Source organism: Diceros bicornis, chromosome 11 (assembly GCF_020826845.1).
Source record: "Diceros bicornis minor isolate mBicDic1 chromosome 11, mDicBic1.mat.cur, whole genome shotgun sequence".
NCBI classification, from domain to species: domain Eukaryota; kingdom Metazoa; phylum Chordata; class Mammalia; order Perissodactyla; family Rhinocerotidae; genus Diceros; species Diceros bicornis.
Window position 1 is genome coordinate 53,049,740 of NC_080750.1, and position 27,327 is coordinate 53,077,066.

Genomic DNA, 27,327 nt, shown 5'->3' on the forward strand with positions numbered 1-27,327 from the left:
CAGGTGTATCCCTTTTAAACAGCAAATACTTTGGTTTTATTTTTTATTTAATCCATGATGGCAAATGTTGTCTTTAACTAGAGTGCTTATTGCAGTTACGTTTATTGTGATTACTGATGTATTTTTACTTCTCATTTGCATTCTCTGTGTCCCACTTTGTTTCTTTTGTTCTACTTTTTGCCTTCTTATTTTCTCTCTCTCTACTGGTGTGAAAGTTTTAAATGTATAGTCTATTATGTGGTAATCTTTTTCTGTCAGGCTACTTTCTTAATAGTTATATTTAATTAGTATCTTTATCTTCCTCCCAAACCATAAAAAGATCCTAAAAGAAGATTCCAATTCAAATTATCTTCATTTTATATATTATTGTTTTGTATTTTTGTTCAAGCTTCCTGAAGCAGATGAGATATTATTATTGTTTTTTGCACTTAACATTTACTTAACTGTATGCTAATATTTACTAAATATTTTTTATTGGGATCAAAAACATGTAACAAAATTTACTATCTTAACCATTTTTATTTATTTATTTTTTTGGTGAGGAAGATTGGCCCTGAGCTAACGTCGATTGCCAATCTTCCTCTTTTTGCTGAGGAAGATTGTCCCTGAGCTAACATCTGTGCCCATCTTCCTCTATTTTGTGTGTGGGACGCCATCACAGCATGGCTTGATGAGTGGTGTGTAAGCCCGTGCCCGGGATCTGAACCTGCAAACCCTGGGCCGCTGAAGCGGAGCACACGAACTTAACCACTATGCCACCAGGCTGGCCCCTTAACCATCTTTAAATGTACAGTTCATTAGTGTTAAGTGCATTCACACTATTGTGAAACATCTCCAGAACTTTTTCATCTTGCAAAACTGAAACTCTACACCCATTAAACAACAACTCTCCATTTTTCCCCTCCGCTCAGCCCCTGGTAACCGCCATTCTACTTTCTATTTCCATGAATTTGACTACTTTAGATACCTCATGTAAGTAAAATCATACGTATTTGTCCTTTTGTGACTGGCTTATTTCACTTTGCATAATGGCCTCAAGGTTTATCCATGTTGTAGCATGTGACAAGATTTCCTTCTTTTTAAGGTTGAATAATATGCCATTGTATGTGTATAACATCCTTTGTTTATCCATTCATCTATCGATGGACATTTGAGTTGCTTCCACCTTTTGGCTATTGTGAATAGTGCTGCTATGAATATGGGTATACAAATATCTCTTCTAGACCTTGCTTTCAATTCTTGTGGATATATACTTGGAAGTGGGGTTGTTGGATTATTTGTTAGCTCTATTTTTAATTTTTTGAGGAACTTCCATACTGTTTTCCACAGTGGCTGCACCATTTTACAGTCCCTCCAACAATACACACAGGTTCCAATTTCTCTACACCTTTACCAACAAGTATTATTTTTTGGGTTTTGGTAGTCACCATCCTAATGGGGGTCAGGTGATATCTGTTATGGTTTTGATTGCATTTCTTTGATGATTAGTGATGTTGAGCATCTTTTCATTTACCCATTGTCCATTTGTATGTCTTCTTTGGGGAAATGTCTATTCAAGTCCTTTGCCCATTTTTAAATTGGGTTGTTTGGTTTTTTGTTATTGACTTGTAGGAGTTCCTTATATATTTTGGATACTAACTCCTTATGAGATATATGATTTGCAAATATTGTCCTGTTTTCTGTAGTTGCCGTTTTACTCTGTTGATTGAAAAGCATTTCAGTTTGATGTATACCATTTATCTATTTTTGCTTTTGTTGCCTATGCTGTAGGTGCCATATCCAAGAAATCATTGCCAGATCCAATATCATGAAGCTTTTCCCGTATGTTTTTCTCTAGCAGTATTATAGCTTTGGGTCTTATTTAATCCATTGTTGGGTTGGCTCTTGTATATGGCTTAAGATAAGGGTCTAACTTCATTCTCTTGCATGTGGAGATCCATTTTTCCCAACAGCATTTGTTGAAGATTTACCAAATAATTTTATTCAGTATTCCTTCTTGAATCTCAGACTTCCATCAGGGCTTATTTTGTCCTGCCTGTAGTCTATACTTTAGATTATGTTTATAAATTAGCATTTTTGGTGATATTTTTTCTATTTGAAAATGTGGATTTTTTTTTACTTGAATTCATGATAATATAATTTCATTGGCTATAACTGGCTATATATTCAACTTTGTTAAAAACTAAAACTTGCAGAAAAACTTTCATTTGAAATATTTCTTAATGTGAAATCCTGGCAATTAAAGTTGTCAAAACTGATTCAATTGAGCACTAAAAATTTAATGAGTCAGTAGTCATATAAAATAAGCTGACAAAAAAGTTATTTTAAAGTGGTGCTGCTTGAGATGATTTCTCAAGGCAGCTTTTTCAAATTGTAAAAATTCATATACTTCCCATGCAATCAAATGTATTTTAAGTGCGTTGTGAAACAATGTTAAGCCTCTTCATTTATTTTATGAAACTAGTAAAATTCTGCTAGGCACACCTCATACAACACAAATGAAAAAATTATAAAGTGCTTTACATGTAAATATAAACACATGAATGTTATATGTAAATATAATCAAATGAAATCAAGCTGTATAATTTATAAACTTGCAAGTGTTTTGATTCAGTAATTTGAGAGTAATTCAATGATATAAAATATGTTAATTTGTCAAATAATATATCAAAATGGAAAAAATAACTCTTTAAAAATTTCCGTATGCTGGTAAAACTAGAATTCCATATGTATATTTAATAATAATCTGTTGAATTAGGAATAGAAGGATTATTTTTTCAATCCAGTGAATAGATGAAACTAATATTTATTGAGTGCTTACACTCTGCCAGGTACTGGGCTTAATGTCTCTAGTCCCCTCACACCCCACTGAGTTTAGTATTATAATTATTTCCTTTTTACATATGCAGAAATTGAATTTAAGAAAGGATTGAGTAATCTGCCTAAGGTCACATAGATTGCATTTGGCAGAGCTAATCATTACATTTTTCTTTAGTTATAGAGAATATGTTTTCTCTTCTCAAAAATTCAAAAGAATCAACTAAAAAATAGGACTAGAGGTGATCAAATAAAAACAGATGTATTAAAATGTAATAGATTTCAGAAAACTGAAGACTTTACTGTGGGACTAAAGCAGAATGACATATCATGTAGCAGGATGTAAAGATACATATCATGTTTCAGGAGGTATTATAAATTGTCAGTTTTTCCCATATTAATATATAGTTTGAATGTAATTCCAAATAAATTTCCAAAAGATTTTTTATTTTATACCCAGATCAATTTTTTCTAGAATTTATTTCTAAAATAAAGGGGTTGGAGTAACCAAGGCAAATTTGAAAGGAATTAATGAAGAGAGGTGGACTATACTGTAATGGAGTAGAAAAACATTACGAAGCTTCAGTAGTTCGAATTCTGTGGTTGTTCCAAAATAGACTTCTGAATCAATTGAACAAACTAAAAGGGCCAGAATTATGCCTGAGGGCACAGAAGACTTTTGTCATGTACTCATTTATAAAGATGATATAAATAAATAAATAGAGGAAAGATAAAAATAAATTAAATATTTGAAATGAATTTTCAAATAAATTGGGGAAAGATTTTTTTTATGAATAATAATGGAACCATTTTTAAGTATTTGGAAAAAATTTAACTTTTACCCCATACTGCATACTTTTCCGAAGAGAACATAAGTGATTTGTTTTTTATTTTGGGAAAGATGTTTTAGGTACATAAATTGAAAATGAGAAAATGTAAAATAATTTATTAGAATTATTTACATAAAATAAATGTTTTTTATAAAAATCCAAAATCACAAAAATCAAAATTAGAACTATTATAGCACAAATGGATGATAAAACATTGATACTACACATATAAGTAGGCTTGTTATTAAATAATAAGTAAAGATTAACACACATTAGAAAATGATTAAGGAAGCAGAATATTTATTGAAGTATCAGTGCAAATAGATATTCAATCAATATATGAAATTGCTTACTCTCACTCTTTATCAAATAAGTGCTATTTGAACTAACAATATCTTGTGTTTCACCTATCAAATTGGCAAAGGGAATAGAACGATAATATCAAATGATTGCAAGGGTACACAGCTCCTGGAAGTAAAAATTGAAATAACCCTTCTGAAGGACTTGGGTAATCTGTACCACATTTTGAAAAATATGCCTGTACTTTAATCCAGAAATTTATCCTAAAGCAATTATCTGAGTATGTGCAAGGAAAGTTATTTATAATAATGAAAAATTGGAAACAAAGTAAATTTTGAAACTAAAAGAAAACATTGACTGATTGAGTTTTTTGAAGAATTAAATTGCCTGTGTTACATAGAATAGACAATGTAAAAGTGAAAGGCATGTTTGATAATTTCTTTATCAAATTATGTTCATTAAGGAATAAAATAGTATAAAATGAGAAAACTGTCACTAAATTTAGCTCTCTGAAGATTATCACATGAATTATTATCTAAAAATATCTTGGCACCCTTGTTGCAAACAAAATTTTTCTAAAAAAAGATTCTGTTTCCTGGAACCAGAGGACTGTGTTTTCAATATATTTAGAAATTTAATAAGCAGGTTAAAAATCATAGTCATGAAAAGATCTAATTTTTAAATTACATATGTTAGAAATAAAATTATAGAAGAATATATACCAAAACAATGCTCATTTCTTCCTAGTGAGTTTAAAAATAGGTTTTATTTCTTCTTCTTCCTTTTATTTTCTACAATAAGCATATATTATTTTATTCAGAAAAAATTATTCTTTAAAAAAATAAGATTGTTGTTGTAACATTATCAATGTGAATATACTTAATGCCACAGAAGTGTACACTTAGAATGGTTAAAATGTTAAATTTTATGTTATGTGTATTTTACCACAGTAGGAAAAATGGTTGTCAGTTCACATATATGTCTTCCTAGGATTGAGCCACCCAAGGTAAAGACAGATTCCTGTAATTTAAGGTTGATTGTAATTAAGGTGTGCTTGATGTTGCACAGTGCATGCTGGTAATAGTTCAGAAGGTGCAGCTGAGAATGTGACTGTGTTGAGCTGCTGGAAGCACACAATATTGATTCTTTCCTCCCTTATAATTGATTCACCTTTTAAGAAGGGCAGATTGCTTATGTCTTAAATAGAGTTAATATTTTTTCTCTTCCTATATAACCCATTTAGAGCTATCATTTGACTACTTTCATTTTGCAAAAATTTCTTTTTAACCACTCGTCTAATGGTTTACACATGTGGGGTCAATTCACAATATAATATTTATACTGCCAAAGGCACCACTTAAATTTAGCAATTACTATATAGATAAATCTTTGATTCCATTAAAATAGATGTATCCTTTGGTGTGTGAAAGAAATCTTTACTATCAAGAATCTTATAAACATATAGCAAGGGCAAAGCCCAATAATATAATAACCAAACTGAAAAATCACTGAAGAAGGCAAGATACAACTTGTCATGGATTTGCAGAGATAAGAGAGCTCAGATCTAGATGGGAGATCCAGGAATGAATGAAGAGAAGATAGCATTTGATATAAATTTTGAGAGATGTGAAGAGTTTCAAGAAATAAGGAAGGGGAAAGTGGAATCCCAGGTAGAATTATGTACACGTTAAATGAAGGAATGCTGAAATTGGGATGCTGTGTCAGGGCACAACAGCAAGAAGTCAGGGGTGAGAAGGATGAGGATTCTGTGTTTGAGATAGTGAAAGATGAGGCAGCAAACGTTGGTTATGACCCTAGAGTCTTTGATGCCCAAGCTTAGAAATTTATATTGAGTTGGGTCTGAAACCACTAATACCATCATGGTAGCCCAACTTTCCTAGGATTAAAGTGGCCATAGAGTGTAGGACGAATTGGTGAAGAGTGAAACTGAAACTCCTTCCACATCTTATGAAGCTATCGCAGTTAATTCAGAGAAGTGTGAAGAGCGTTGATAGTGAAAAAGGAAGGAGAAGAGCATTTTTAGGGGCGTTGCAGAGTATCATCCATAGAAGTTGGCAACTGATTAGATATGAGAGTGGAGTGGGGATTAAAGAAAGGGAGGTGTAAAAAGTGCTCCTGTGAGTAGTTGGTGATGACAAATCAAAATTTCAGAACCCAGATATTATCATATAAATTTAAGCAGAAAAGTTATTTTCATAGCTTAATGCAACTCCTGTTTTTCACCTGTCGTATAGTTAATCCCTGATAGAAGTAGGGATCTGCCTGAGTCATAGAGCTAGTCTGTTGTAAGGCAGAGACTTGTACCCAGGCCCTAAGCTGTCCGTTCTTCTTTAGATTTTTTTTTATTGAGGCGTAATTAACATAGTGTTATATCAGTTTTAGGTGTGCAACATAGTTATTTGACATTTGTATACATTGCAAAATGGTCACCAATAAAGCTAATTGCTGTCTGTTACCTTACAAAGTTAATACAATATTATTGACCATATTCCCCATGCTGTACATTACATGCCCATGTCTTATTTATTTTATAACTTGAAATTTGTACTTCTCAATCTCCTTCACCCATTTCACCTCCCTCCTAACTCCCCATCCCCTCTGGCAATCACCAATCTGTTCTCTGTATCTATGAGTCTGGGTTTTGTTTTGTTTTGTTTATTCATTTGTTTTGTTTTTTAGATTCCACATATAATTAAAATCAAGTGGGGTATTTGTCTTGCTCTGTCTGACTTATATCACTTAGGATAATGCCCTCAAGGTCCATCCATGTTGTCACAAACGGCAAGATTTCATTCTTTTTTGTGGCTGTGTAGTATTCCATTGCATATATGTGTGTGTGTGTGTGTGTGTATACACATACCACATCTTTATCCATTCATCCGTTGGTGGACACTTAGATTTTTTCCATATCTTGGCTATTGTAAATAATGCTGCAGTGAACAGAGGGGTGCATATATCTTTTCAAATTAGTGTTTTCATTTTTTTTGGCTAGATATCCAGTAGTGGAGTTGCTTAATCATATGGTAGCTCTATTTTTAATTTTTTGAGGAACCTTCATACTGTTTACCATAGTGGCTGCACCAATTTACATTCCCACCGACAGTGCACAAGGGTTCCCTTTTCTCTACATCCTCACCAGTACTTTTTATTTGTTGTCTTTTTGATAATAGCCGTTCTGACAAATATAAGAATCCCTTCCTTTAACATGTTGGTTTTCCTGTGTAACTTTAAAATTAAGCTAATGTTTTTATGTTTCCAGGCATAGTTGGATTAAGCAAATTGGATTAATTCTTTTATTTATTTTATAATTGTTTTCAGGATTTATATTGTGAGAGTATGTACCATGAAAATAGTAATACATGAGAATCTTAACAATGCTTTTAGATTACCTGAGTGTTTTTCTACACATTATCCAGTTAAATCCTTCTGATTTAATTCTACTGAGATCAGGCTGATATGATGACCTCTATTTTACAGTAAGAAACTTTATTCAAACTCAAAGTTTAAGTAAACTAGCCAACTGAGAAGTTAGAACTTGAACCCAGGCTTTCTGACTCCCAATCACAAACAACTTCTAGGCGTAGGAAAAGATGCAGTTTTTCCTTTTAGCGTGATGTAATTCAGAGCTGGAAAAAACCTTGAAGATCAATGATTCCAGGAGTTGGCAAATTTTTATGGAAAGGATATATAGTAAATACTTTTGGCTTTGCAGGCTGTACAGTTTATTTCAAAAACTCAATTCTACCATTGTATCCCAAAAGCAGTCATAGACAATATGTAAAGGAAAGGTTCCAACAAAATTTTCTTTACAAAATCTGGCTTCAGGCTGGATTTGGCCCATGGGATTTAGTTTACTGATCCCTGATCTTCTCTCCCCTAGTCGTATTTCTGAGAAGAAAACTGTAGTCTCGCTAGAAAGTTTGTTAGGCTTGTCCAAGCTTCTTCTGGCTGGATCCCAGAAATCTATTTTATTTCACTGCTTTTGATTCTAACATTTCTTTCTAAAGAGCCATTTAATAATATCAGTGTAATTGACAAGCTTTGTATCCTCCCTATCCTCAGCAGTCTAAGGTATAAATATTATTCTAATTGGTCTTTCTCTGGTGCTCATGAAATTAGTTTAAGTAGCCAATAATGTCTTAATTGGGCTGACAAAAGTGCATTGATTATATCTTTCTGTGGAGACTTGCAGACATCCGGTCCCTTGACTGTTGCTCTGCCTTTCTTCAAGATTCTTCACTTTGCAGCAGTGTACAACAAAGTCTTTAATAAGCAAGCTTCATAGCAATTGTATCAATTTAACTTTGCAGAATAGCAACTAAGACTCCTAACAGATCACAGGAAATCTTAGAATTGTTCCTTTTATCTCCCTCAATCCCACTTTTCAGGGGAGCTATGATTAATTTTAAAGTGATAAGTGGTAAATTGATACTATCAGAAATAAGACATTTATATAATTGTGCTAGGTAGTTTTTATTTCGTCATTCTTTGAAAAAAGATGCAACATATTTGCATAAAATAGCATAATATAAAACAACCCAATATTTTCCAAGTGCTTTTGATTGGTAATTCAAGTATGGATTCTGCTAGCAACTTTAGTCAGAGGCTAGCATTTTACTGCATCAGAGCCCTAAGATTTGATTTGAGAAAACCTATCTTTATTACATTTTCTGCTTCTAAAGCACTCTGTGTTTTATATTAAAGTAGGCCAGTTTTGTTCCTCCATGGTGCTTGGCGTTTAAAATAGAAGATTAAAAACAAGATAGGAAACTTTTCTGTTTAAAGTTATCCCTCTTCCAACTGTGTGTGTGTGTGCGCGTGTGTGCATGTGTATGTTCCAAGACTTCAGATATTAACTATTTGTTAGCAATCCAACCACATTGTTTCAATTTTGAATAAATTTGATGATACACAACTTCAATTTAGCTGATTTTTTTTCTCATCAGGGAGGAAGCTGAAACTATTTGCCACACCATTATAAAATTCCCCTTTAAATCTAAGAAGGGAGCCACAAAATGAGCGTTGGGGTCTACAGTTTGTGTCTGTATTCTAATTTTGCCATCTCTGCTATAATAAATGAGTTCTTGTATGATCATACAAACTTTAAACCCTGGTGCTTGCCATAGGGAGAATATAAATGCAGAATGAAACTTAATATCAGGCAGTGATAGTATTCCCCATTTGGAGCAGGCTTAAAGGAAACACAAAGTTAAGGAGAAAAACCAGAAATTATTTCCCAATTGTGTCCTAAGAATAACCTAATATTACATTAGTATTTAATGGAGGAGGAGAAATTCAATGGAGATGGAGGAGAAAACGTATTGACAACTTCAAAAAAAAAAACAAAAACAGTTTGGAAACTATGCATTTTGATAATCAAGTGTTGAGGATTATTGAAAAAGAAAGAAAAAAATGATCAGTCCTTTGTCCTAGATACTTTGGAAATTTTTGTAAACATTTTTGAGAATATTTGGAATGATAAAATTAGGTGAAAGAAAAGAAAAACAAAGGAAAAAAGAAAAACTATAAATAAGATAGACAAAAATAAACAAACACTTTTATTAAACACAACCAAATTATGCCATGCCTACTGTATTACATTAAAAAAAAACTGTGTCTCTCTATTTTCACATCCTTAGTGGTTTCATCTTTTTGTAATCAGGACAATACCTGTTGGAAGAAACTGAAAAATGTTAAATTTAGTGGTGAAATGTTAATACCTTGTAAGGTACAAGTGACTTTCATTATAGTTAGATAAATTACTAGTGTCTGTCTCTGTAAAATGATTAGTTATATGGGCAATTATAACCAACTTTGGTGTACAGTTTCATCTGTGATCATTGTGCTGCCGTGATACAAGATGCCATGAGAAATATTTACTGTTATGCTGTATCTTCAATCTGGGAAAGAGTAAGCTTAGTTAAGGATTGATTTGCCATGATTAGTACCTATCTTTCTGTTAAACGTTGTGCTCAAGAAAAGGGAGAAGTATATATTTTCTAACACAAAATGGTAATACTTTTCTGGAATATGCATTCAGGATTGATTGATTGATTGTATATATATATATGTGTGTGTGTATATATATATATATATATATTTATTTATTTATTTTAGTCATTCCTTGAGAGTTCTCTTACATTCAGATTTTTATACTGTCACAAAGGGATTCTTTAAATATTGTGACAAACTGTAGTTTTATATTAGAAGCATTTCAAATATTCATAATTTGTTGCTTTTGGCCAAAGTCCATTTCAGTTTCTAGAGTAAAGAACAGGTTCACTGTATGCCTTAAGCATCTCAGATATTTTAAGCAGAATAGAGTTAGAATGAGTTTTGAATATAAAAAATATTTTCCAAATGAATTTTACTTCATCAGAAAGGCACATTTCTCACATTACTTTGGCTCTACTTTTGGTGTAATCAAGTAAAAAAAACAGTTAATTATTTGAAAAGCAAAGTCTTTTTATAAAGCAGTAAGAAAACTGTCTTTCCTAGAGTTCTTGAATTATCTTAACAAAAAGCAGCATCATTTCAGAACAGAATACAGAATAAAGGGTCATGTGCAAGATCTTCTAACTTGAAAGGTCTCTGAATATATATTCTTGGATCTAGAGAAGCATAGTGACATCTGCCTTTGATTATAGCTACATGAACAAATTTGAATTCTAGGACTGTATTTAAAACATTGCAACATACACAATGATATTATATTCTTGGAATATGGCACATGACGGTTATTTTTAACGTAATTATAGATGTCTGGTTGTCTTTGAAATAAATTATTAAAAAGAAGACATTCATGGCAAAAATCAGAATTTTTCATGGTTTAAGTCATATTTATCTTAGAAAATTCAAAATAAACTATTTGAATAAAGATTTCTGTTTGTTTCACAGTTCTTCATGTAACTTTACAGAAATTTTGGTTTAATTGCTAAAATGTTGAGTTTGTTTAACTCGACATGTGCTTCTATATTGTTAAGCATTAATGAGAATGAGAAAACGCGTTTTTTTTTGAGATGTTTATTAAGAAAAAAAAATAAAGAATAAAAAAAATAAAGAATAAAATAAAAATAAAGAATAAAAAAGAATAATAAAGAAAAAAAAATTAACTGTGAATCTGTTTTCACAGTAGTCCTGGGTTCCTAACCTCCAGGAATCAAATCACTATGTGCAGTGATAATCATTTTTACTCTGTGTGTTGTTTCGCTCCATTTTGCAGATTGTTTTAAATTTTACTACGATGGACCTATATAAAAGTAGTTTGTGCTGGTATGACTACATTGAAGTAAGAGATGGGTACTGGAGGAAATCTCCTCTCCTTGGTAAGAGATTATTTACCTCCTGTGTGGCTATGCATATAGTCTGTCCTATCTAAAGACAATCGATTCTTTTAGAGTCATCTTAGAGTTAAAAATGTATATGACCTGCATTTTAATTTTTATTACACTGTTTTCAACCACAGCAAAAATACTCACAGACAGACAGATAAATGGATTGATTGATTGATTTAAACTAGCTTAAATTATGGATCTGAACACAATGACTGAGAATACCTTTCACGTGTACTACGCTTATAGTGACTACTCATCACAATGTTTCTGTATTTTTAATTTGAAAATCTTAGTTTTAATGAGAAAACCAGATAAATTACGTGTGTACGTGTGTCTTGTTTTGTTCTTTTGCTAAGGCAGTAGAATGTGAGCTGTTTTGTCCATGTTTGGGAGCTGGCTTCTTATGTGAAGCATATTATCTCTTACTGTACATGTCACAGTTTTGCTTCTCAGAGAGTTTTTTGTGACTGAGAAAAGGCATTTGTAGTTTGTGTCATAAATTGTAGCTCAGATTGGGTGTTCACGAAAGTCTGCTGCCAGCCATTAACCACAGACCACACCATTAACTTGCATGAGGCACTTTTCTGTTGCCCTCTGTTTTACTTAAAGGTGAGAGCTGTTGTGAGCATGTAAACATCTACTCTATACGGATTTTTTTTGAGATTGTGACTTTTCCTTTATTTTTAGAGGTAGTTTGCTCAGTTATGTTCATGTGCTGTACAGATCTTCTTTTTTCTTAATATCCAAAACCTGCTGAATGGACACTATTGTATTAAGAGTGATAGCAGCCTTAGTAAGTCCAAGAGATCCGTAGAAATGTTTAAAAATAAAGAAAAATAAAGATTGAACAAGCTTGATAAGTCAGGTTGAGGAAAACATTGTCTTGAACATTTAGTTTCCTAGCCTAGATGAAGCAATTTGTAATACAGTCATGTGCTGCGTAATGACGTTTTGGTCAATGACAGACCACATATAGAAAGGTGGTCCCATAAGATTAGTACCATATAGCCTAGGTGTGTAGTAGGCTATACCATTTACGTTTGTGTAAATACACTCTATGACGTTCACACAATGGTGAAATTGCCTAACGACGCCTTTCTCAGAACGTATCCCTATCGTTAAGTGAGCATGACTGTATATGTATGTGCAGTCCAAAGAAAACATTTCTTTAAACTCATATTAAAGAATCAAATCTAAAGCTAAAATTTTGGAGAATGCTTCCTTTTGTAGCACCATCAGCATTACATGATTTATTATGTAATGGTCCACCAGAGTGCTTCAGTCTGATCACGATTTTCATGTCAAAAGCTTTCCCCACTATCTCCTCGTAGACCTTGTTTCTCAAAGTGTAGCCATCAGACTGAAAGCATCAGAATCACTTGGCAGGTTGTTAGAAACATAGAAACTCAGATCCCACTGCACCCCTTCTGAATTAGAGATTGCATTTTAACAGACTCCTTGGCAGTTCATATGTGCATTACAGTTTAAGAAACACTGCTCTCTGCTACATGTCCCTAATTTACTTTGTCATTTAGGAAGACATTTCTTCACCTGTTAGCTGTTAGTATGAATTTGTTTTAAGTTGATTAGCATTTTTCACATACTAAAACTATGTATGACATCATTGCCAGGGGCACACAAAAATGGATGACAATGTGTTATTGTTTGTAGAATTATTTCATGTGCATTGTCATATTTAACCATTTTGTCATCATATGAAAGCTTAGGGCACAATGGCAGACATACACATACATATCTACACAGTAAATATTTGTGGAAGGTTGAGGGAAGAAAGGAAGGAATATAGGCATTGTTATATTCATTTGCTGTTATACTTGCCTGTGGATATACGATTAGAAAAAAAATCAGAACTCATACTCAAGTCTTCTGATACTGTTTCTCATTCTGCCTACGACACTACAGATTATAGCTTTTAGATGGGATGAAATGTATGCAATCACATAAGATCCTTGGAGTAGCCTATGGGTTTCCCTGACAGGTTGTCAGTGAATCTGACTTGACAGGAGCTCCCCTTTGAGCTGAGAGACATATCCTTAACGAAGTTACTTCCCTCGTAATGACCAGAATGACAATTTGAGCCAGTTTCTTAGGATCACTTGTACTTGTTTCTGTTCTCCATAGAATAATATTCCCCATGTTGATGTATCATGAGCCCTTATACAAATATGTCTTTTGAGCTAGCCATTTCTTAATTCTATGGATAAAGATATATCAGTTGGTTAATTCAAAGGTGATATGTTCCAATATTTTATATATATGAAGAGATTGTTTTATCTATTCACCTTTATTAAGTAAATATGAAGGCATAGTTATGGCTCTAGTTACTAGAGAAGGAGATATGATCCAAGTCAGATTATATATATATATAATTTGTAGCTAGTGTGGAAAATAATTAGAATATAGAGTCATATTTAGGAGTCTCTCTCTATTCTTTTATTTCTTTTAGGTAGATTCTGTGGGGACAAAGTGCCTGAAGTTCTCACCTCTACAGACAGCAGAATGTGGATTGAGTTTCGCAGCAGCAGTAATTGGGTGGGAAAAGGCTTTGCAGCTCTCTATGAAGGCAAGTTACGTTGAATTTTAAAGATTACTTCCTCTTAGATCTCTTAAAAGAAATGTCCTTTCTCTCAATTTCAGTAGAATGATATCGTAACTTTATTTTAATTATGAAGTTTTCTAAACCTGTATTAGAACATGCACAAGGATGATTTTAATAACAATACTTGATAAATTTAAATTGCAAGAACAACCTGTTTTGTGATACCAGTGATGTAGTAACATATAAATGTACTCAGGGATGTGTGGAAACAAAAAAAAAAAATGGCACAAGAGTTCTCAAATGTCAAATTTTTTTATGATAATATTACAATATTATGAAGAAATTATCATTTTCCTTTGTACTGAATTTGTGTCTGTTTGATGCCCGTACTGCTGAAATGCTCTGTTCTAGGAAACTGCACAGAAAGTAATTGTGCACATTTCTGGAGCATGCTTTGTCTAAACGAGAGAGTCAGCATTCAATGAAGAATTTACTAGACGCTTTGTTCTATACTTCTCTAAAACAATGAACTGGCATTGTGCTTCCTGCCTTTAAAAACAGCTCCCTTCTTGCCAGGCTGTGGGTGGAAGGGACCCTTCTTACTCCTGCCTCTGCTAGCACAGGAGTGTAGGTAATTCCAAAGACGGAAGATTTCTGCTTCCCTTAAACTTTTAAGTAAACAGAAGCATTTTGTTTTAGAGATTAACTGTAAAGCAGTGAAGAGGATTCTTTGGATGGAGCCACAGATGTTGAACACATGACGTTAGCCCACTGCCAGAGGCCCAGAGAGTTCTGTGAAGCTTCTCCACTGCTCAGCTATTTCACCTGAGGTCAAAAGACCAAAAGAAGCAGTTCAGGAAATCACAGAACAAACTCACATAGAACAAATTTACAAAAATCTTGAAAGGTTTTTAAAAGTTAAAAAAAAATGCTTTTTTCAAAAATAAAGATGTGAATTAGCAGTGATAAAAAAAATTATATATTCCTGTGCTGCTAACTATTATCTAATATTTATAGTTAAGTGACTAGGCTTTTTTACCATCTAAATATTTACAGCAGTACGACCAGCCAGCTTTGATTTTTATAACCTGGTCTTTATGTTCTCAGCTACAGGCGCTGAACTGAAGTGTTATCTTAGAAGAAAATGAAAATGAAATGGCATGTCTAGGTTTAATTATTTGTTTATTTTTGCTTTCTTCAGCTATCTGTGGAGGTGAGATACGTAAAAATGAAGGACAGATTCAGTCTCCTAATTATCCCGATGACTACAGACCAATGAAAGAGTGCGTGTGGAAAATAACAGTGTCGGAAGACTACTATGTCGGGTTGACCTTTCAGGCCTTTGAGGTAAAATCTTTTAGGCAACCTTTGTGGAGCACATCCTCCATAAATGACAGTGACATTTAAGAGGATCCTCATTAAATAAGCAAAGAACCAGAGAATCAGCTTTTTAATCAGCGAAGAAGCACAGGATTGCCTATAAAATGTAACATCAAGAGCAAAAGAGATTTTTTCTTCTTGCCTCTTGTTGCAGACATTTTCAAGAAGATTAAAGTGAGTTTACATTATCTGCACTATTTGAATTAGAATGTTTGAAGTACTGACAATAGTTTCTTTTGACAAATGCACCGGCTTGTTTCACAAAACTCCTTGAAGTGTCCATTAAATAATAGAACTTTTATTTCTCTTCTAAACTAAGAGGTTAAAAGGTAGACCATCTTTTTGTTGTTGTTGTTAGGGGGAAAATCCATTTTTCTCCTTTTTACCATTACACAGAAAATTGTTTATATAAGACATAGGGATTTAAGTGTTCTTAGAAGCTGCTGACTTTGTCAAAAATATTTGTCAGGGAGGAGATTGGCACCAACGTTGCGTTATTAGAAGAGGGTGGAATAAACCAAAGCCCAGTCAGAATTCTGAAGCAAAGTTAGAGCCCAAAACTACCAAGCTGGCTAATGAGTCATTTTTGTGGGGTTGGAGGAACTGAGTTAGGGATGCGAAGCCAAGAGATGCGGGAATTTGTCAAGAACTCCAGAGTAGGTTTAAATCAAAGACCTAGTCTAGTTGAGAGCCCAAGGTTAAGTGGGAAGGAAGGATGAGACGGTGGTGGTAGGTCCAGGCAGGTGTTGGAGATTCAGATGCCACAATCGGAGATTATTTCTTCCCTGATTAGAAGTTTGATTCACTGCCGAAGCAATCAGAAGGCAGTAGACAACCCCATCCACTGCCAGGTGTTCTTACCACTAAGTGCAGTGACCGTGGTGGTGTTCCTGTCCCCACAGCAGGAGCACCAGGAGAATCCAGGCATTACTCATAAGGCCAGAGAATCTCATGCCCTCACCTGCAAGCTGTGTAATATATTTTTTTGGTACTTATCTCTACCCCTTTGCATGTACCATTTAATTTCCAAGACATATTTCTTTTTATCATGAAAAAATGATCTTTTCTGCTTTGATCGTGATGTTTACGCTCCTAACCATTTTGCCATCTTGAAAAACTTGGTTTTGAGATTTGATTCACACTTGAATTTTATTTTAATGTATCAATAAGGTTGCAAACATTATTCAAAAAGACAACTTATTGTAACAATAAACTAAAATTGAGTGGGATTCACCCCCTATTTAGAACAAAACAACTGGTTCCTTGAAAAATTATCTACCTGATGACCACATTACTTATATTTTGTGATATTGCAAAAATTCAGAGATGAACTCTTTCAATATGTAATTTATTGTTTTATGGAATTCTCCTATTACAGAAGTGATGTCAGAGAATGCATTCATTCCACACATCTAAAAACCGAGATGCGATTGCTGAGATGCAGAAACTGATGGCTTAGTTGGTTTGCAGGGTTTTTTTTTGATATATGCATATAGTAACAGTGATATGCTTCAGAAAATAGGTTAGTGTAAGGACAAATAGGAAAGATTTATGTCACAGGCATTTAGAACCTTGCCTGATACAGAGTAGTCAATAAACACTTGTTGGTTGAGTGATTGATAAATTATTACTAAGCTTTGGGATTGGGGCAAAGTCATGTCATAGTTTGGTTGACTATATTTTATTTATGTCTAGTTTCTTGTCCTTTCTTCATTTTGCTTTATTTCTTTATGTTTCTTCCTCCTTCATTTATATCCTGGACATATTTGAACGTCTAATAGGCCTCTCATCTTTAAATGACTAAAACCAAACTAACCTGCTCTTTTTCAGTCTTCCCTATTTCAGCATTTACTATTTCAGTATGTCACTATTGACTCAAGGAATATTCCTTCTTCCACTTTTTTTCTTAAATCCCAAGGCCAATCCATCAGAATATTCCACTTGCTTTGTCTTCAAAATATACCCCATACATGACCACTTTGTACCTACTTTCTGGCCACCACTCTGCTCCCACCACTGCCCCTTCTCTTGGAACTTGGTGAGAGTCTCCAGTCTCTACTCTTGCCCAGCATATCCTGATCTCCACCAAAGAGCCAGAATGATGCTTTCACAGTGTAAGTTAGATCAGAAACCTACTCTGCTTAAATTCTTTCAGGGGTTTCCCATCACACTTAAAATGAAACCCAGATTCAATTATCATGGACCAAGGCAACCCGTGATTTGATCCCAAGCTCCTTCTCACTCTCTATGCAAACCCCTCTGGTCTTCTTTCTCTTCCTCAAAAATGCCAAGTTTACACCCACATCACAGCATTGTCCATTGATGTTCCTCTACCTCTAGATCTTTGCTTTTGTTCCTCTCTTACTTCATTCGAATGTCTGCTTAATCATTCCACCCTTAAAAAGTCCTTGCCTGGTAACTCTATTTAAAATATTTTCTTACTTACAATTGTCTATAAGCCATTATTCTGTTTTATTTTAGTTCACTTCATTTATGACTAATGGAATTTTTGTTATGGATCTCTTTGTTTACATGGTTAATCTCTGTCTCTCTCGCTAAAACACGATCACTAAAGGGTAGAGATCTAATCTGTTTATTGATTACTATATCTCCAGCACCACTAGATGCATGATTAATATTTGATCATGGGAGGGATGAATGGATAGATGGATTATATGTGAATATGTGAGTGCATGATAATTGGTGGATGGAAATTAATGTATCCTTTCTTTATCAAAAGTATGTAAGTTTCCATGCAAAGGGAAACAAGCCTGGGTAGGAAAGAAAGGTTTAGATTATGGAGGATCTCATATGTGGTATGACTGAATTCAGACTAGGGATCCTGGGTTCTAAGAAATTCAGGAGTGACAAGCAATTTAGAGGTATCCTAACATACCATGTAAATCTTCTAGATAAGAGAACTGAACTTATACCATTAACCTAGTATCACACAGGTGAGCACTAAACCAACATTAAAACCCAGGTACAGTAGTTCATTATTTGCAGACTCTATTGTCTAACAAAAATTTATTTGCAACTGGCAAATCAATACTTATGCTACTTTCTGGGTCTTTCATGGACATGTACAGAGCAGCAATATATTTGAGTCATCTGACGTGCACATTCCTAGCTGTGATGTGCCTTAAGGAGAAAATATGTGTTAGGTAAACACTGTTCAGGCATAGTTTATAGTGCTGTTGGCCGTGAGTTCAGCGTTAATGAATTGACAACATATATTAAGGTGTCTTTAAATGGAAACACACATAAAACAAGGTTATGTATTGATTGGTTGACAAAAATTTTGTGACCAGAAGCTCACAGGAACCTAATTCTGTATTTCCTCAGGAGCAATGAATCAGTATTCATTAATTTGGTGTTTTCAGTGACTTTATAGAACTTAACTACTGCGAATACCAAGAATCAACTGTATATATTTTTTAATTTGTTCTAGTGGTCATTAGGTGGTTTGTTTCATTTACTCGGTTTTCTGCTTATATAAATTTTTTTGTTTACATAATATATTTTAAATATACAGTTTATACATTTTATATTGAAAATGTATCATTAAAAAAGAAAGTCCTCAGCAATTCTCAATGTTTTGTGGTTTTGTCTGACAAAACAGTTTTTATTCACTGATATCAGTCTTTGCCTTTTTTCAAAAACTGCTTCTATTTTTGTAACTTTTTTATTTTCTATATTACTCTCTCGCGTTTCAGACAAAAGGGTCCTTAAGATAAACTTGTTCTTCATTCTATCAGAATCTACTAGTATAGGGCCAGCCCAGTGGCGAAGCAGTTAAGTTTGTGCCTTCTGCTTCGATGGCCCAGGGTTCACTGGTTCGGATCCTGGGCGTGGACCTACTCACTGCTCATCAAGCCATGCTGAGGTGGCATCCCACATAGGACTAGAAGGACCTACAACTAGGATATGCAACTATGTACTGGGGCTTTGGGGAGAAAAAAGAAAAAGAGGAATATTGGGAATAGATGTTAGCTCAGGGCCAATCTTCCTCAAAAAAACAAGTGAAAGAAAAATGTTTAAAAAAAATCTACTAGTATAAAAAACTTACTAGCTGTCCACTATTTTTACCTTTCTGTGAATTTATGTCATGACTTTACCTCTCCTGATGCTACTTAGATTTTAATATACATACAGAAGGAAAATCTGAACAAGTGCCTTTGTTAATCAACTTCAAGTATCCTTGAGCAGGAAAGGACACTATTTGCAGGGTAATAGAGTCCTGATACTTCTGGAATCATACCATTTGGGAAGCGGTTTCTTCTCTAGCAGTAACTGGTGCATTGTTTCTTAAGACCAGTACTGAAGTGACTTTGTACATGTGTGTAGATCATGTCTGGAATCATTTTGGAGAGCTCGTCTTCTCAGCAGCAGTATTATTTGTAAAGAAGACTATACTACTATTTCACCTTAGCGGTTTCAGGATACAGAAATACAGAAGACAAACAGTTTGGGAGACTGGAAATGTTTATAGTTAACAACTTCAAAGAAATGCCAATAAAGCAGAAAAAAGTGAAATAAACCCAGAGCTTACTTATATTTACATTGAAATCCCCACATACATTAATTTAAGTGGGGTTAAGTTTGAGGCACTTGTGAACATTACTACACACTATGATTTCCCTTATAGATGTTTAATAGTCTCACTCATCGTTACTGCAAGCTGCAACATTCTAAACTATGAACAAAAGTTTTTATCTTGGTACTTTGTGGATTGCCAGAATAAAAGTAATCCTTTAATTACTTTAAATATTTTGTATTAGTTTAAGTTAAGTAGACTAGACTTTGTGAATGAACTAAGAAACCAAGACAAGGAGATCTTAATTAACATTTTTATGCTTGCCATGTACAATTTTTGGATATTTGGCTAAGAATATATATAGGTTAATGACTATAATAGATAATTAAGTAGCTCTTCAGAATTATGGTCTAGGCTATAATTCTGCTCTGAAAGATTAGCACTTGTTAGTTTTAATAAATTTGCCCAAGGTCACGCAATTCATGGTTGGTAGCCCAGCGACTGAAACCAATTCCATGGCTTGTGTGCTCTCGTGCCCAGGTAGCAAAGAGAGGCATCAATATTCTCTCATAGCATTCAGTTCATTCCTTTCATACCTGTCTTCATCTGTATATTTGTACTGTTTAATCAACATATGTCTATCAGTCACGGACACGCATATTTTATTCACCATTATTTACACAAAGTATATATTATCTGACTATAGTAGTTTTCAATAAATATTTATTAAATATATGAATGAGTTAAAAATAATTGTGTCATGGAGGAAAAAAAATCAAGTGGCAGAATTTAAAAACCTGAGTCACATAAAAATAGACCTAACCCAGACTCAAGATTTCGATTTTCACATGGTCGAGTATGTTTGTTTTTTCTCCTCCTTTTTTGAACTGTAATTATCTATGTAGTAATATTAATTAAATAGTAATAGTAAAATAATGTTAAATATTAAGATATTAAAAATGCTACTAGTAAATTTCAATGATCTGTGTATTAAGCTTTTCTCCTTTTTATTCAAAATTTCTTTTGTTGATAGCATTATTTCTCAGACTTTATTGGATTTTCCCATTATTAAAATTAATTTATTTTTAATGATAAATGCTAATTTACATCGTTTTGTTAGTCATACTTTTCTTTAGCATTTCCCCCAAAGCAAAAATTAATGACTTCGGCATTGATCGTATTGTATATGATTTTAAATTATATAATCTACAAAAGTTTAATCATTTATGTAGTTGATTGCATTAATTATATTTTGAAACTACATTCTGAGTCATGGGAGAGGTTTTTTTATTGTTATGGTAAAACAGACATAACATAACATTTACCATCTTAACCAATTTTTTCTTTTTTTTTTGGTGAGGAAGATTAGCCCTGACCTAACATCCATCGCCAATCCTCCTTTTTTTTTTTTTCCTGAGGAATATTGTTCCTGGGCTACCATCTGTGCCCATCTTCCTCTACTTTATATGGGATACTGCCACAGCATGGCTTGACATGCATTGCATCTATGTGCGCCTTGGATCCAAACCTGCAAACCCCGGGCCGCCGAAGCAGAGCGTGCAAACTTAACCGCTACACCACCGGGCCGGCCCCCCATCTTAACCATTTATAAATGTACAGTTCAGTATGTAAAGTACGTTCACATTGTTGTATAACTAATCTCTAGAACTACTTTCATCTTGCAAAATTGAAACTCTATCCCTAATAAACAGTAACTTCCTTTTGTCCCCTAACCCTTCTTCTTTCTGGCTCTATGACTTTGACTACTCTAGGTACCTCATGTAAGTGGAATCATCCGTATTTGTCTTTTTTGTGACAGGCTGATTTCACTTAGTGTAATGTCCTCAAGGTTCATTCATGTTGTAGCACATGAAAGGATTTATTTCCTTCTTTAAGGCTAAATAATATTCCATTGGATGTATGTACCACATTTTGTTTATCCATTCATCTGTTGATGGACATTTGGATTGCATCCACATTTTGGCTATTGTGAATAATACTGCTATGAACATGGATGTACAAATATCTCTTTGAGAGCCTGCTTTCAATTTTTTGGATATATACCTAGAAGTGAGATTGTTGGATCATACGGTAATTCTGTTTTTAATTTTTCAGAGAATATGGGAGAGTTTTTATTGAAACTATTATCTAGAAATTTTGGAGTTTTCAGAGTTTTTTGCAAATAACTAGGAACTGCAGTAGATGTTTTTACAATGTTATGTTTACTTGGAAATTTGGTTATAAAATGAAGGCAAGGTGTGTGAATGGGTCCTAAGCCTGGTCCCTTCCTCTGGGGATGGCTTTTTTTCAGTGTGAGAGCTCATCTACGTGCACTGACCATAAGGTCTATACTTGTTGGTAGTTTTGGAATGAGAGGCTGACCACTTTAGGTTGCATTTCATTGATTTTAGTTCGTGCTAAGTAGAAACCACTTAGCTTTTCCATACTTCCTCTCTACCTTACCAGTAAAAGCATAAGCCCCACTGAGTAATGAAATGTAATATTAATCTCTTCTGGCTAATCTTTATGCTTGCTCGTCCTTTGAGTATTTGGATATACTTCCAATATCATTTAAATATTAGTTTTCTAAAAAATATTCAGAGCTTACTATCTCTTTCATTATATTCTCTATGTACATATTAGTTCTGTTTACATTATGATAAATTTGCCACATTCGTATATGGTTTGTGCTCTGATGATTACCTTCAAGGCGGTAATAAATCAGCATCATTATCAAAACATATTTATTATACATACGTGTAATTGTGCATGACACTGCCTTCAGGTCCCAGCTCTATGAACTGTGTTCATGATTTAACTCAAGAAAAAACTCCTTTTTCTGTTTTTGTTTTTATAATTCCTTGACTTGGGTGTTCTTTTCCTCATGGAGCTTAAGGTTACAGGCACAACATCGGTGGACTTGATCCACTTTTTAGCTTCAACCATATTTATTTCTATCCAATCTATATATTAAGTGATGTATGATTAATTGATATAGCTGGAGAAAATGTTACACAAATCACGTAAATAAAATAACTCAAACTTTCCTTTGTGCTCACCATCGTTACTCCTATGTAGACGTTATTGAAGATGTGTAGTTATAATTCACACCAATACAGCAGACTCCTTGTGCTGGCATTGCAGTTAGGATTAATGCAATTAAACTGGAAGAACATGTAAACAAAGATCATTGAGGTCATTGATAAGATATCCAGAATTGTTGTTGTGAAGGGATAATGCATTTCTGAATATCATCAATTCATATATACCAGGCACATTCTATTATCTAAGCAATTCAACAACTGTGGCATTTTCTATGTGAAAATACAGTGTATATTTCTATTGTGTTGCCCCTAATACCAGGTGCATAATACACAATATGTAAGTAATGTGTAATTCATAAATAGGAACTGATGGAATTAATCCCACAGTTGGTCATTTTTATGCATTTTCCCCATGAAATATTTACCTTTTGTGTATCACAAAATATTTAAACCTCTGATTTTTACTAAGCGACCAGTGAATATAGTATAAATTAAAATTTTAAATGATCTATTGTATATCTGTTAAAAGAACAGAGTGAGTTTTATTTACGGGGAAATATCCATTATTCTAGTTTTTTTTAGTTACCAAAGAAATATAAATTTTCTTGTTTCAATTTAACACTATCTTATTTTCTTTCTTTTTAGCTTTGTAATTTTGAAAATCAGTAATCTCTTCAAAATAGTCATTTAAAACCCCTTTTTAATTGACCTGAATTTTTATTCTACCATTGCTTCTAAGATGATGCAATGTAATTTTATTTCTGTTAATCTACCTTCCGCTATGAGGAGCTTCCTTCTTCATTGTGTGTTCTCATTTCCTTTCCTCTTCTAGCTCATTCTTTTTCTCCCTCCTCCAGTATGATCCATGAGTCAGGGGCAGGTCGTTCTGTGCTGCTCTAAGCAGGTGAGCACAGGATGACTTGCTGACACCTTTGGTTATTTTCCCTACAGTTTTGTCACTAGTTCAGCGTTGTTTATTCTTTTGTCAAGCCGTACACCTTGAGAGTTTTAGATATCGTTTTATGTGTCCCTTGACTGAAGAACAGGCTTTAGCCATCTGGAAATGTTCTCATATTTATAGCTAACTCTGATTTCGAAGGGAGTATATTAAAGACGGAAAGAGGAGGGCATTTATATAGCTGGTCAGATTGAGCTTGTCGTCCCTGGTGACTAAGTTACCAGTTCCACTGCTAGCTTTTCCTCACCCTCTCGATTTAAAAAGCTAGTCTTAAAAATGTGCTTTCAAAATGAGATATTCTTTATATTAGATATTTTCCCATGATTCCACACACAAAGAGAATACATTTTTAGGAAAAAATCTGGATTTGTGAATCAAACTCAATGATCACCTATTGACCGTATAATTTAAAATCACAACCTTCACTCCCCCTACCCTTGCTTCTTATACTTTCTATCTAGTTTCACTTTATATTTTTCCATAGAATTTATTACTTTCTAATATTTTATGACTTAATTATTTATCCTGTTTGTGGTGTCCTTTGCTTTCTACCCATCAGTAGCATGTAAGCTCCAGGAGGGTGAGACTCTTAGCTATTTTGCTGGATGATGCATACTGAGCAGTGAGAAGAGTGCCCAGCATAGAAAAGGCTCTGAATATTTATTGAAGGAATGATGAATCTTGCAATTAGGAAAGGGAAGCAGCAAATGTACTAACCAAATATGTCTTTCGAAATCTTATTTTCTTTCTTTTTTTTTTTTTCTTGTGAGGAAGATTGGCCCTAAGCTAACATCTGTTGCCGATCTTCCTCTTTTCGCTGAGGAAGATTAGCCCTGAGCTAACATCTGTGCCCATCTTCCTCTATTTCTTTTGTATGTGGGACGCTGCCACAGCATGGCTTGTTGAGTGGTGTGTAGGTCTGTGCCCGGGATCTGAACCTGCAAACCCTGGGCCGCCAAAGTGGAGTGCATAAACTCAACCACTATGCCACCAATCTGGCCCCTCAAAAATCTATTTTTTCTGTTTGTCCCTATGCTACCTAATTTGAAGACTGTCACTGTTAATGTATCAACAAATTGGGAAATACATTCTTTAACCAACTACATCAGCAGTTTTGTGCATTCAGGTTGTAGCTTCATGGAATGACCATGTTCCCTGACGTTTGTTTTGTAAAGGAGAATTCTGTAAGTTAGTAAATTATGTGTTGAACGATAGTTGATGAGATGTGATACTTTTCATGGTTTATTAATTCTAGATGTCTGTGCTTTCTAGCCTCAAATATCTAGTAAATAGTTGACTCTATTAAGACTTCTGGGCTAGTGCCCATTTTCTATGAAAAAATAAAAAGCAAGAATTTTATTTAGAAATTGTTTTATAATTTTTAAAACAATTTGTAAATTTTGGTTTGTTGTGTTTTGGAGTTCAGGGTCAAAACCTAGGTCCATGAACGTGCAATTCTTCATAAAGTTTTATAGGCTAATAGTCTGAGCTAACGTTTGCATTCAGTTGTTTAAGGAAAGAGATTGAGTTCCTCCAGGTTATACAGGGTGAGAGAAGGTGTTGAGGTAAAAAGCCAGTGCTGATTCTACAATATGGTAGTCCTTCTACACACAGCTATGCTGACTATGGGCAAAGAATTTCATAGATTGGGAAGAAATGCAATCCCATATTATCAGATTTTCCTTCAAAAGCAGATTTATAAGCTAAAACAGTGCAATATTTGTTGATAGAATTTGAATCCAGCTTCTCTATGAATAAAATAATGGTTTTTTTGGTGAACTATGCACACTTTTTATAATTATATTTCAGAACAAATTATACATTGCTTATATCATATATGGCCCAGATTTTTAATGATAATTTTAAGTCTGGATTTTTTTTTAGCTTTATTTTCCAAAGAATTACTATTTTTTATTTTCTTTTAAAAGGCAGTTAACTTCTATTGATCCTGATGCATGTGGATGGACTGTTCCATAGATTTTTTTTGTCTTTCTGTCTGCCAGAATATGTCCTTTATTCATGTACAGTGTCGATTTTACCATGCACATTCTTGAGAAATGCTCTCATTTGGTATAAGAAATTTATTATATGACCGTATCAGTACTATGGCCCTGAGAAATACATAATACTTTTTCTATAGAAATTGTTTTATCTATTAATGAGATATATTCACATATTTTTACTACTGCAGATTGAAAGACATGACAACTGTGCCTATGACTACCTAGAAGTTCGAGATGGAACCAGTGAAAATAGTCCTTTGATAGGGCGTTTCTGTGGTTATGATAAACCCGAAGATATCAAATCTACCTCCAATACCTTGTGGATGAAGTTTGTTTCTGATGGAACTGTGAACAAGGCAGGGTTTGCTGCCAATTTTTTTAAAGGTAGTTTGAAATAATTTAAAGTGTGTAATTTTCTTTGTCAAGGATAAATGTGGTAATTAGCTTGGGTTGGGGAGAACTAGAGTAAAGTTACACTGAAGGTTGAAGTATGCACCGTTCATAAGGATATTTTTATGGTTTTTGATGGAAAAGGTTATTGGTAAAATACTGGAATTTGAAACTTTGCAGCACGGAGTAGGAACTCCATTAGGATATTATACCGTGATTTTTATGAAATAGTAAAAATAGCAAAATTCAGAAGAGGATATACTGACAGGGAGAAAATATTGGCAATATAATCAACATAGGATTCATAATCAGATGGGGGTTTCCTGACATGTAGTTCATCGGTTTATTTCCAGGTGGCAGCATTTCTAAACCATCCCTTAGAGAATAGTGTTCCACCACACTGGAAATAATTTATGACCTCCTTTGCAGAATATTCTAATACCTAAAATATCTTTTTGATAAAGAATTATTACTGATCAGCTTTAATTTTGAATTGCATTACCAAATTTTAGTTTGTTTTCGTGTCCCATATTTGGTGTGTATTACTGAGGTAAAAAGGAAGCTATTTTAGTGCAAATCATAACATCAAATTTTCTTTTAGAAAATGCATAGGCACTTATGTTAAGCGTGTCATTGTAGAATAAAATTCTTTTGTCGGAAGAGAATACAAAATTTTCTCTACACTGATTTTTGTAGAATAAATGATTGATTCAGTTGTGTATGTCAAAATTTAGTGTGATTAATATCTAAATATTTTCATTATTTAAAGAACAACAATGTGATGGATTTTCCCTGGGAGTTACTTAGATATTTACCTTATGAATTGAAAGGAGAGAACCCTGGCACTTTCACTGTATTTATTCAAAGTATTCATTAAAATGTACACTTACATGCTTTCGTCTTCTCTGTGTGTTCTATTTTATAGTGGAAAAAACATGCTATCAAGATCCTCTCATGTGATGTTTATATATTTGCTTATAAAAGTGCTTAGTCTTTTGCCCATGCATAATTTCTCCAGAGAACATTACTTGCTATTTTCCAAACTCGCAATAGGTTATTCTTGAAAAGTGAGGTTATGGAGTACCTTGTCATATATGTTTTTTTAAATAATATATATTTTTCATATGTATATTTTTCAGGTTTCCATATATAA

General features: G+C 33.7%; 1 protein-coding gene across 1 annotated transcript in view; it reads left to right on the forward strand.

Annotated features, from left to right (window-relative positions):
• Nucleotides 1–27,327, forward strand: part of TLL1 (tolloid like 1) — a 196,890-nt gene that overhangs the window by 126,318 nt on the left and 43,245 nt on the right. The window contains exons 10-13 of the mRNA XM_058550317.1: nt 11,191–11,293; nt 13,770–13,886; nt 15,064–15,209; nt 25,973–26,168. Of these exons, the coding sequence (XP_058406300.1) occupies nt 11,191–11,293; nt 13,770–13,886; nt 15,064–15,209; nt 25,973–26,168 (562 nt within the window). The remainder of the gene's footprint in view (nt 1–11,190; nt 11,294–13,769; nt 13,887–15,063; nt 15,210–25,972; nt 26,169–27,327) is intronic.